Below are 13,298 nucleotides of genomic sequence, written 5' to 3'. Positions count from 1 at the left end.
GATTAAACTGTGTCCTGCCGTTGCAATCATAATTTTAGGAGTATACATAACCAACAATTCTCGTTATTCCCCAGGCGAGACGGGCAGCGGTAAGACAACGCAGCTGACTCAGTACCTGCACGAGGAGGGCTTCAGCCGCCTCGGGATGATCGGCTGCACGCAGCCAAGGAGAGTGGCCGCCATGTCCGTCGCCAAGAGGGTGTCCGATGAAATGAATACTAAGCTGGGTGAGTCAATAGGTTAATGTAGGGATTGGTTTTAAGAGTTTAACAATGAGAGACTTCGCTTGTTTAGTATCTTCGTCTAAATTTTTAAGCAGTATATTTGGTAAGCTTTGCAAAAATGTATCTGGTGGGTGTTAGTATGTCTTCTTTAAGGTGGAGAAATTCCAAGAGTTCGGGTTTTTGGATGAAGTTGAAAGTAATCAAATGTTTTTTATAGAGTATTGAATATTTGTTTTACTTAATTAAATACTTTTTTTATTTGTAAATCTTCCAACCGTCGCCCCAACAATTACAATTAAACGTATCAGACCGAGAGGTAATGCCGCATGGTTTCGAGCGTGCAGCCGCTCATTACAAGCGTAACCGACATCGACACCCGCACACGAAATCCACCCTCCTCCCCTGTCCGCAGGAGACGAGGTGGGCTACGCGATCCGCTTCGAGGACTGCACGTCGGCCAGCACGGTCATCAAGTACATGACGGACGGCATCCTGCTGCGCGAGGGGCTGCGCGAGCCCGACCTCGACAACTACTGCGCCGTCATCATGGACGAGGCGCACGAGCGCTCGCTCTCCACAGACATGCTGTTCGGCCTGCTCAGGGAGGTACGTGGACCTACTTGTTCTTATATCTTTCGTTTTTTAAGCAGCTCTGGTGAGGTTTTCGCGATTTTGAACCTTATTTTTGAGATGTTAAGGTATGATTTTGTGTGACAAAGTTCGATAGTATGAATTTGGTAATTGCGATTTTAAATCCTAGTTTTACGTTGTGAAAGATTACTTTTGTATAGAGAAGTTCGATAGTATACATTCGTTGATATTTAGTTTTCTATGTGCCGAACCAAAATGATTTCATAAGTAGTTGATAGGTATAAGAGTGTAACAGCTGTATCTATGCACAACTATCTACTTTGATGAAGTCTGACAAATCTTCTGACTATGGCCACCGTCCATTTTCTTTTTATTGGCAGTTATGATGTGAGAAAGTGGATTTTATCACTCGCTATTTAAGATCAATTTTCCAACCTTCTGTCAGACACTGGTTCTAATACTCAATATAATGAGACGTGCGTTTAAAACAATTTTATACAAAAATATGTAAACATTTTTTCTTATCCGTTCGAAACGTTAATCTGCATGCTACATAATCTTCTAGAAGATCTCATTATCTCATTTATTTGTATTCAAATAGATCGTTACACGCGTAATGACGGGGACAATTAACTGCAAGGCCAATTAACGTTAAGATAATAGATGTTAAGTAATGAGTCACATTCATCATGGAATAATTAATTGTTATTCTAACATTACGTAATTAAAGGTGTGTTGTGTTACATAATGAAGCTGATCGTGTATTAATTAATTGGAATTGTATTGAAGGACTAGAGTTTAAACTCTAGAGTGTAGGTTTTATTAACTATTTGAAGAATGGGATAACATCAATTTAATGTGCACTTTTACGGTCGTATTTCCACCTCTGCGTTAAGTTTCAACTATTAGTATAAAATATCATCTTTAAATGTTAGTAAACCCAAGCCCCTAGCAAGGTCGGGTTTGATAATAATTTTGATGTTCCAAATTATCGAATAATCATAATTTGCCAAATTTTTTTGCTTGTGATACTATTTGAATTCACTTAAACAAAGATATAGGAACTCAAAACAAGTATGTTTATGTAAAAATCTTTTTCAAATTAACCCAATAGCGCCATCTAGTGACACTTATCTTAGAGTGTCATTGACCTATTACTATCCGGAAAATCTTGACAATTTTAACGAATTTAGATAAACGTTTTATTTACAGATAAAATGTAATTTATGACCTTAACCTTCACAAAATAACCTTAATATTAAATGAAGGACATGAGATAAATATCAGACAGTTTCAGATTAAGCTCTTGACATAATTAAAATTATATGAATTATATTACCTTGGCAGTAATTCTGATGTTTCGAGTGTGTCACACAAATTGTGTCATATGCAATCAACCTTCGTATAAATGTTGTTATGAAAGCTTTAACGTTAATTAATGTCGTTTCTTGTCTCACGTGTGATGTATAACTTTCAATGTATATGCTAAAATGAAATCTGAATTATAACAGGATATCTAAATGTCACTCGGCATTTTTGACTTTAAACCATGTTAAGTGTGAATTCCCATTCTATGTAATAGTAAAATCTCTATAAATATTTTTAATAAAGACATATAACGTTGGCTAAATTATAAAAGAGCAACTGAACTGCATTATAGTTATTCCTGCACTTTATATCCCAGCAACTAACCGCTTATCATTAAAGCAATAATCCACAGCATTCCAGTCTCAATGGAATGTTAATTTATGTATTTACACTAAAAGATAACACTTAACCCGCGATAGGTCATGTTAATATTATAAAAAGACTGTAAAGATGCGATACAGTCGAGTTAAAACAGATATAAATAGTACTGGCAGATATACAATCCAGGACATGAGAATGTCATATTATTAAGCTATGGTCATTTCCTATTCAAATGTAGAAGGCTTACTCTTGACAGGATCGAGTCCTGTTTCAGTCGAATCGTTTTTCCAGTGTTCAAGTTGGTAATCTGGAATCCGATACTAGCGCCAATTTGTGATGTGGCACTAATTGGAACTAAACTCGATCGACTTTGTAACTTACTACGCTAATAACACCATATCGCTTTTCCGTTTAAAGATTGTACGATAGTACCATTTCAGGGTAGAATAAGGAATCAAATCAAAATTCAAATAGAACGAAACCAGTTTCAACCGAAATCTGTTTTAAATCAAAGTAAATTTCGGATCGGTTTTCGGATTACAAATCGATGATCACGACTTTTTTTTAAAAGTGACCCCATAAAAAACAATCGGCTTTTGAAAGAGTGAAAGAATTATTGTGTTTACCTAAATACAGCCTTTCTTCGATTATTCAAAGCAGGACTATGACTACGTAGGACTAAGATTCTCTTAAAAGAATCTCCCTTACTTCAAAACTGCTTAGTAACATTCAAATATTCAATTGCGTCAATGTTTTCATGCTACGGACAACTGACGACAATTCTCATCTAATCTTGTATCTTATCACACGTCAAATGCATTATGCATATCGAGATTTTGTTTGGCTGACCCCATTGCCACTGTCGCTAAGTACTTGATATTCTGTGTTAAAGTACTCGACATTTAATTAAATTATGTTACCCAGATACATCGGCATTAAGGCCACTATACGATAAAGGTACAGGGTTGTCGGCTAGACTTAATATAAATAAATCTAGCTTTGCTGCTATGAGAGTTAAAAAAAATCGTAAAAGGAGTCTCTTTACGATTTTTTAACGCAGCACCCATGGTTTGCAACTTGTTGCGCGGATTTGATCCCCGCCTAGGACAAAGTTGTTGTGTTATCTACTAATGGATGTCCTGAGCCTGGTTACCCTACACAAAGATTAATTTCCTTTATGCGTCGACTGTTTTGTTTAAAGCGACTAGTTTCGTGTCCAACCGGTGTCCTTTATCATGAACTAACGCTGTGACGTGGTCGCCAGTCGAACGGAACCGTCTTTCTTTACTGCCAGTAGCAACGTCTCACCACAATAACAACATCCTTGCTTCATGAACTGTACAGTCATTAAATTACTTGTTTTGTAGAGTTCTAAAACTCTCTTAGTTGCCCACGTAAGACCTCATGGCATACCGGAGATGAAGCATCCCAATGATGTAGTAAAATTCTAGCCTTAAAAGTATGAACGCCGTCTCATCCCCTCTCTGTTATAAATGATTCTTTTTCGTTGGATAGTCATCATCAGTTCTTCAGTTGTAGAAAACTTGTCGTTTTTACCGATGACTGTAATTATTCTACCGTAATAAAACAGTAGATGCCATTATTCTACCGATCTTTGACTAAGGGCACGGTTACTGACTGATACTCGTATAGGATACAAGAGACAAAGCAACATTCGTTTATATGACGTCTCCAACCTCTTTATATCCCAAAGTCCAAGTCTATATTCGTTGTAATAAACATGCGTGAATATTCTTGGCATCGCTTGGATTTTTCTCCCGTTAATTGTTGTTGAAATATTTTCTCTTGGCAGTGTACTTATGTATAGCTATACCACGTGCTGTCTTCAAATATATTATGTTTTTGAAGACATTTTTTTTAAACAAAGTTCAAAGACTTTTTGGTACCTTATTAACGGTTTAGCAACCATGCCAAAGATCTTGTTAAAATGAGCGTGTCAAGTAAAATTATGAGACAATCATAATGGATGCCTAAAAACTATAATATTAACATTGCTATTTATGTTCTTCAAATTTATTTGAACCGAATTACAGAAATAGCTTATCATATTTCAATGGCCATCTCAAAATTCTTGGCATAGACCTGATTAGTCATAGTTCCTGTACTACGAACTCTTAATAGAGGATAATTGCCATCGTGGAAGCAAGACGACGCAATACATTGCCTTTAGTGCCATCTCGCTTCCATATTGACAATAGTCCTGTTTCAAAAACTCTTCGTACCGAGACTGATCTTGTCGTGATTGATGAGATCCTTGGGCAAGTCTCCCAAAAAAGAAATCAAATGTGTAAGCTAGATGTCGCTAGTATAGTTTTTCAGCTAATTTGGGATGTCTTGACCATCCGCAATCCGGTAAAACTAATGCCAAGTTTTGAAATAAAACGTTAAACACACTTATTAATACTTTCTTTGACTTATTAATAATACTGATAGTATTTAAGGTCAATTTATAATGGTTTGACCTCGACCTTTTATCGGTAAATGGTAGGCAGTAAAAGGTTATGATGGATCAGTGTCTGAACTTTTGACCTTAAGCCATGGTTTAACAACCCTTCTATGCAAAAGTAATATATTCATGATACAAACGATAAATTATATTCGTGGAAGTGAAGTATTACGCTTTCAGGTGTATTTTGTAAATATTTTCGTAATTGTGTTTTAAACGAATTTAATTGGTAACATTATTTTATTTGTTTACGTTTTGATGCCTTTGCTGGTCTCGTAGTCTTTGATTGACTTATCTATATCTTAATTTTTCCTTTGTGTGTTCCTCATTTAGGAGAGCCCTTACTCCAATCTTCCCTTACAGGTATTCACCTAGTGGGAATGAGCATTTGTTATGACAACTATGTTTGATGGCATCCGAACGGTCATATTTGCACGACTATAAAAAGTTACTAGATCTTAATCAAATTGATATCTGATTTTTTCAGTTTAAGCTTAGCGCATATTGATGCGATATTACTTATATAATTTCGGTTATCTACTAAAAATGTCAAGTGTAGACATTGTTGTGTTTACCACATAATTTTTCCCGCGATCCTACTAGTGCCGGCACGAACCGCAAATTACCACTTGCTAATTGTGGTTATCACATATCAAAAGGTCAAAACACAATCAAAACAAAAAATATAAAGTAATCATTTATTCATAAAAATGCTTCGTTATAAATAGAACGTTTAAACATACACGAGTACAACTCTCACAACAGTCGACTTATGTCACATATACTCACGCCTGACGCCCAGAGGGTAGGCAGGTAATAAGGCCTGGGCGATAGGAGCTGAACCTATCACACTTCATCAGGGATCCTACACAGCTGTTACAAAGCATTTCTTACCAGAAACACTGAGCAACACTGCTCGGGACCCAGCACCTCGGAGTCGAGGCGATCTATCACAATTAACATTAATTAGGTCGCATAAACTATACAGTTTAAACAATACATTAAAAGTAGCAACCCTAACAATAGGGTTGAACAACGTAACAATACTTCTTTTGACTAATTCAATTCACATTGAGCGATTTTGAACGAAAACGTATTCCAAATTGGAAAATAAAACAGTCTTATATAAAATCAGAAAGAGTGATACATTTAACTCATACATAAGACTAGGTATGCCACTCTCGAAAAGATACGAAGATTAAACATTTAAAAGTTTAATATTAGCATATAGTTATAACATACGAGCCAAGGGGCGTCTTTTTGCTTTAACAGGAATGTTTCTCATATTTTCTTTGTATAAATTCGAATTAAAGCTATAGAGGGCCACTTTCACAAATCCTCTCAAACAATTAATTTATGTATTTAGGCGGTGCTTATACAAATTTAATCAAAACTACGTTTACTAATACGCTAATCTACATTTTATACTTTTAAATATTCATAACACGATTTTAAATGTTCATTTTTGTCGTAACTCGAATTTGGTCCAACGATATAAACAAATGTTTGTGAAAGATGCCCCTAGAATTTATGAAAATCCAAAGAGAGACAGTAATACTAAGTTGTCGAAGTAAATACTGGCAGGATAGACAACGAAACAATAAGGATACACTTAATGAAATTCATAAGAAGGAACATTCAAACATATAAAACCCATTTTTATAAATTATCCGATCTCTTCAGGAATATAATTCCGAACTGAAAGGTTTTTCAACCCAGAAATGTGTTTCCGAATCGAAATCTATTCAATTCGGTGACTAAATACTAATTTAAATCAGAAATGCAATTTCAAATCCAAACATAGTCCGATAGTAACGATCTTTTCTAAATTGAAAGTCTTTCAATCCAGTAACGAACTAAATTCCAAGTTATTCCAAGTTCCAGAACTAAATTCAGTTAGACGTTGTCGATTTTCTTGGGGGTTGGCCAGAAGCAGGCGTAGCAGGAGTATTTACCAGCGGAGCGGGATCCGCTGGCGGCCGACACTCACACCGACTTGGCCTTCTCTCTGGCGTAGTTCTGACTGACGAGCATTACGCCCATGTTCATGCCGACGTTACCCCACTTGAACGACTCGCTAATCTGGAACAAATAGATTGAATCCATTAGAATACAGAAAACCAATCCACGGCAAGGACATCGAGGTTTTAGTTGAGACATAACCGCGCGTTAGTTTCTAACAAAACAAAAACATTCCAAGATTATTTACAATTTTGAAAACAAGAACATGAAAGCAGTTTGCGGACACACGAAAGAACTTCACAAAAGTATGGGACCTACGACTGTTTTATGACAGAAGATTTTTAGACGGTGTCGATAAAAACGTTGTACAAAATTTTCCACTTCAATTTTATCTTTTCAATATAATTTTTTATCATTGCCTTTATCCGTTTCGTGACTTGTTTAATAGCCCATATAATTTTATCTCTATTTAAAATGTGCGAAAGGTCAGTTTGTGTTTGTAAATGACTTGACGCTTGATAACTAAAGAAAGCATTGTGGTACTAATCTACTTAATGATTGAATAACTAAAAATTTGCTTTAAAATAGTGTGCGTAAGATTGTATTTACACTGGCGAATAAAAGAAATGCTACTTGTGCCCCCCACGATCTAAGGACACATGTGATCAAAAAGTAATTGATCGATCACTTGGTCTGAATAAACTTTTTTCTGTATACTGCCTGTTACCAGATTTATCTGCTTGAAGGTATTGCAACTCTTTCGCCCTAATTGTCCATCATACGTTCTGTGAATTGTAGCATATTTTCAATGCCATTTACTCCTATAGCTAAACGACGTACGTTCTTCTGTAATTATCCATTGATACAAAGCAGTTATAACCGGTTCATACCTGCTCAATTGTTTAACATTACGACACTTTTGTCGCGCAGTTTAAAACGACCGTTGACCACAGATACTTCCATTTGTGTATTAATCTGTGGCGCTGTAAGACTTTGATTGGTTGATGATTTGAATCAGTGTTTTGTTTTTCTTCTCTTATCGGCTCATGAAAATCACGTCAATTGTCTATTTCCTCTCTGTTAATTTGGATACGGATTTGTTTTTTCCTTTTCTTTGACGTGGGTTGCTCTGACTAATACAAGTGATATGCTTCATTGAACAATACAAAATACCTAATAATTACAACATTATATGAATAGAAGGCGGGGATTTTTAAAATGCAGTTTCCTTATTTACATGTATGAGAGTAATATGTAATGAATAGATATTTGGGGATTCCTAAACAAAAAAAAATGTTTTTATGGATGTTTTTAATTAAATAAATAGCTTATTTTCCTTCATTATTACGCCACTTATATATTTTTCTTTCTTTGTTATTTCGTATCATTTCTTTTTTGCTTAATGAACTTTTATAATGCTAAATGCTCGTTTTACGAATTTCGTACCTAAATATTTCATTAGACTTAGCTCTAAAATTTGAATACTTATTAGAAACGTTTTTTATCGGATGAACTATTTTCATTTTCATGTAGGAAATGTCAATGTTGTAATATTGAAATTAACGCGGATATAACTACACTTTTTGCATAAATATCACATAAATATCTATCATTTTAATATAATTATATGCAATTCTTTGTTTTGTTCCGATATCGATATATAATCGCATCGAAACAGAAGTAATCATATATATATATATTATTGCAATTCTAGATAGTTGTATTATGTTTAAATGATATGACACAAACCATATCAAACTGAATGTTGCCTAGTAACAATGTGATATCAATGTTTTTACAAGTGTCTGCGCTATACATAAACACTTTTTAAACCCACGGTGTTTTAAAGTAACTACTGAAGCTGTGTTTTCAGAAATACCGCCTCACTCATTCATAGGTATTGTGAACTGACGTAGTATCAACTAATCAATCTCGAATCATAGTAAAATTTTATAAGCACGTTCCTACGCGTATGACCGTTCAATTATCTCGGCATTCGTCTAATTGCCCAATAAATGTATAATCGTTATAATTTGAGTAAAAGCACGCATGACCGCTAGTTAAATCGGCCAATCGCATAAACGTTTACCGGTTGATTGACGATTCGCTACGCACATTTTAGTCAGGAATTAATTTTTGATGCTAAATCGCTTACGTGTTTTTTAGATTACTGAGTGATGCACAATGGGGCTATTACGCTCATGTTTGAATCATCTGCCTGTCACACTAGTCGCACTATGACGCAACCGCGACACGTATCAATGAGCTACAACTAACACATATTAGGCACACCGACTCCTACACATCTTACTATCTTACAAATTTAAAACCTCACCGGTATTTTTATTCTTGCCAGCTGTAAGTGTCCAAAGCGCCTCAACGATTACCATCAAAAGATGATAATCATAGGTGTTTTCGACGTCGTTAAGCTGATCTGTAACAAAATTTCTTCGTTGTGCGATCTCTGTTTTTTTACTTTCCGGACCCAATTTATGCCCCATGCATGATGGATGATCGCCGGTCTTGATGTGCCATTAACTCCGATGCCTCATTCAGTTCATTATAAAAAACTTAATCAACATAGACATACACATGAAGCTGAATAAAGAAGCATTTTACAATGCTTGAATGAACAGAAAAATATACTGGGGTGAAGTAATACTGCCGTTAAAACGTGTTTCAAATAACGGAACGTTGTAAGGGCGGACTTACTTTCCACTTGCGGCCATGCACTCGCATGCATTACAGAATAACAATATAAGTATAACATTCTAGAACCAAATATAAAAACGTGAAATGGAGTGTAATGAAGCGCTTAGTTTATAGAAAAGGGGGGAAACGGTAACTTAACGCGCGCAATCGTAAATCGCGTTTATTTGTTTCTGGAACTCAATGCGGCTACTTTCAGTATAGAGTGCAATTTACCTGTCTCATGCGAGCCTCTTGCGGGGTTTCTCCATATCTGCACCAGTGGACGAAGTGCAGGGTATTGTGCCAGTTCCTCTCGAACCTTGATTTAGTTGCCATATCCAGCTGCAATCAGTAGAAGCTCCTTAGTAGCTGTTCCACTGTTCATTGGTGCCCACAGTTTCCAATAAACGAAAGACCCCTTGAGGCTTTCGCTATCTGAAACGAGAGGTTTCCAATTCTGACGCAAGCCTACGGTATTGAAGGAAGAACGTCTAAGTTCGATCGAGTGTGTTGATAAACCATTGAAGGTTGGAATTGTCATGCATTAAACTCTAATCTAAACGGGATTGTGTGAGGAAGTGAAAACGAATTAGATAGAACAGGTTGTAAGATAACACAGATGTTGTGTTAGGTAATACGATGTTTGTATAACGGCAAAGGTATTTAATTTTGCATGAAATCGAGGTCGTTCACTCAGTACAATTACTGTTTAAAGAATCATATTATCAAGCTATGATTAAACGTTTACAATTGTTTGAACATTGTCTCAGTCTGTTTGTAGTAGTGTGTTGTAATCTTTTTAAAATTAGACTGTTTGATTTTAGCAACTTTACATTTCAAAACTTATATGAAACTTTAGCCTTGCTGTTGAATATATCTTGGATCAGTGAAGGCCGAGTTTCGTTGTCACTTGCATTACTTTAATGCTACTTCAATGACAAAACTTGTTTGATTACTTTAATACCTGATACACGTAATTAGCTGTATGTGGCTGCCAAGTAATTCCTATTAATCTCATGATCGATGTGATATTAGTCTGACAGAGTTAGACAGAAGTGGGGGAATATTTTGCAAACGCGAACTTGTTTTAGTAAATATTGGAATTGGAAACGTGGACTTCCGAAAGTTCATAGTGATCGTTACCTTGGCTCTGATATCCTTTTCACTGTTCGGCGTCTCCTGCTTGTCGTCCACATTGTTGATGCGTATCACGGAGTCTTTCTTCCAGAAGGCACCTAGTGTTGTCTTCACGACACGTTTTCTCACACCTTTTTGCTGCACTGTGTACACATCTATCTGTTCCGGGTTCTTTGTTTTTTCTGTCGGAAGAACATATCCATTCATTAAAAACCTGTTTGCTCGGAGTCGCCTACCCAAATTCCATTGAGGCTTCGGATTATTCATACTACATACTTCTCAAGGCTTTTGCCCTTTCGAAACTCGTACTTTACCAACAGTTGACGGTTATACGAGCTTTAAACGCATCAACAATACATCCGTTGATCTCATTAAAGCGAATTGTACATGCACATGAATTATTTACAAACGCTATTGTGAATTCGTCTTATTACGTGTGACCGTGGGTGAACTGTGCCAACTTTATTTAGTCTCGCTGCGAGGCACATACGAAGCGAACGTTATCAACGCGCCCTAATTACGATGAACATCGCGGACGTTTGTGACGAACTTTAAATTCCTTTCATGTTCTGATAAGAATTAATTAATATAAGACGTAACATATGGTACACACCTTTACCCTTCTTCCACATGGCGACTGCATACATGTGATAGTCTGGAGACAGGACCGAGTCCGGGGGCAGCGGGTCCGCCGCTCGCACCTCAAGGATGAATCCTGTCTCGAGGACGGCGCACAGTATGTTTTGTTCATCATGTTTAAACCACTTGGTCTCGCGAAGTTTGTGGATAGCTACCGACGAACCGAAACGGGGTTTCTTTGGCGCGAACAAAGCCTGTGCCTGACTCCCAAAACGAGATAGGAGCCCCTTCACCGTCGGCGGGGACGGCGCTAGGCTCTTCTCAGGCGGCTTGATCTGCTGGAAACTCCGGCAGGTCACGAACCTCGCTTCCATTGAACCCCTCTCCACGCTCAAATGCACGAGACAATTCCCCCACCGACACTTATAGTTATGTAGTTGCGAAGGCGTCGCGTCTTCTTGGTTCTTAGGCGCGGCAATGTACTCTCACTCGAGAAATCACGGTTTATAAGCAACACTTTCACAATTTATTTAGCGCGTGGTATTGCGGTCGTTGTAGGACCGAGCTATACGGTGGCGCAGTAACGATAGACGCGGCGCGCGCGTGGGGGATCTCTTTTATAAGACCGGCGGGGTGCGGGGCGCGGGGCGAGCCCCTCCGGTCTTTCTGACCTCACTAGTGTTGGGTATTGTGCGATAACACGCGTGTTTTGTAGTATTCATTGTTGTTTTAGTGCACCTATTGTTAACTGCTATATGCGCTTCGATGCACTTTTATGTTTTATGAAATTCCTTAAGCACTAGTATTTTCAAAACAAGGAAGAATTTATGATTTATATTTTGCTTGTGCTCTATTTTTCTTTATTGCGGGAAAAAAATATTATAATCTTTTACAAGGAATGTAACTTATCTCTTATCAACGTGATGAATGAGAAAGCGATAGATATATACCAAATCATTAACCTTCGGTGATGAAATGATTTTAAACATTTGTTGGCGCCAGAATGTTTTGATAATAACAATTGCTTTTAGTTTTGGCAAACGTTAGTAAAAAAACGTCTAGAAAATTCGTTTGAAAAACTGAGTAAATACAATGCGAAATACTGCTAACCTTATTGAAGTCGTTGCCTCAAAAGTACAATTTTTGTTCCGAAAGCCGAAAGTTTAAATAACAAAAATAAAGATGCAGTTACAAATACCGCGGTGAATAAATTCTTAAAATTGAAAACAAATTTACAATTTCACCTATTTACATTAAATCCTTAGAACTGAACAAAGCAATTACTCAACAAACTGTAATCAATTCAAAATCACGCAACCCAATATCGAAAAACGTGTTACAAATAACAGCAATCCCATCCCTCGCCGATGCACCGGCTTGACCTCACTCGCTAGTTGTGACACGCCCCCCGCGCCCCCCGCGCGCCTCACTGCCCCCCCCCCCCCCAACCCCGCCCGCGACATACCGGCGCCAGCCGTCAGGTACAACTTTTTCACTTTATTTTTACACTATCGTTCTAAAATAACTGTTATTTAATTGAGTAACTCGTTAATCGCATTGCAAGGATTGTTGAGCATACTGTAGATTACTGTTGCCGTGATTATCTATTCTGTTATCTGTCTGCTTTTGATGAGTATATGAATTGAGTATTATCAGTGCAGTAACAAGATTGTGTTCGAAGTTGGTAAATCAATTTACAATTGTATAGCAAAGCAGAGTTTTATAAATGTGTCGTTTTGTTATGTAATCTATAAGAAAATTTTAAATTTGTATGTCGCGCAAGTTTGATTCATGCTCAAAAGTCTATCAAAACTCAATCTGACAATTTTATCGACCTGTCTGTATTTTTAAACAACTGCAAAGGTATATTGTTACCCGAAGTTGTCACAACACGTATTACCGCATTCGGCCTCTAACTCAATCTCTACAACATGCGTCGAGACACGTACGCACGCTCT

The 13,298-nt window shown here is 37.0% G+C and overlaps 2 protein-coding genes across 3 annotated transcripts in view; one reads left to right on the top strand and one right to left on the bottom strand.

Annotated features, from left to right (window-relative positions):
• Positions 1-13,298, top strand: part of LOC113497904 (pre-mRNA-splicing factor ATP-dependent RNA helicase PRP16) — a 110,370-nt gene that overhangs the window by 6,165 nt on the left and 90,907 nt on the right. Inside the window, exons 10-11 of the mRNA XM_026877710.1 lie at positions 75-227; positions 637-830. Of these exons, the coding sequence (XP_026733511.1) occupies positions 75-227; positions 637-830 (347 nt within the window). The remainder of the gene's footprint in view (positions 1-74; positions 228-636; positions 831-13,298) is intronic.
• On the bottom strand, positions 5,656-11,938 carry LOC113497923. Of its 2 annotated transcripts, none has more exons than XM_026877734.1 (4): positions 11,375-11,938; positions 10,768-10,943; positions 9,859-9,966; positions 5,656-7,053 (listed from the first exon to the last, which is right to left on the bottom strand). In XM_026877734.1, the coding sequence occupies exons 1-4, from the start codon at positions 11,712-11,714 to the stop codon at positions 6,958-6,960; spliced, it is 720 nt and encodes a 239-aa protein (XP_026733535.1). In that variant the 5' UTR covers positions 11,715-11,938; the 3' UTR covers positions 5,656-6,957. The 2 variants fall into 2 exon arrangements, with proteins under 2 accessions (XP_026733535.1, XP_026733544.1); XM_026877743.1 differs by lacking the exon at positions 5,656-7,053 and adding an exon at positions 9,269-9,367 and having other exon boundaries at positions 11,375-11,937.

The sequence above is a fragment of the Trichoplusia ni genome, chromosome 1 (genome assembly GCF_003590095.1).
Source record: "Trichoplusia ni isolate ovarian cell line Hi5 chromosome 1, tn1, whole genome shotgun sequence".
In the NCBI taxonomy this organism is placed as follows: Eukaryota; Metazoa; Arthropoda; class Insecta; order Lepidoptera; family Noctuidae; genus Trichoplusia; species Trichoplusia ni.
Note: the sequence above shows the minus strand (reverse complement) of the source record. Positions and strands in the feature narration are given on the sequence as shown.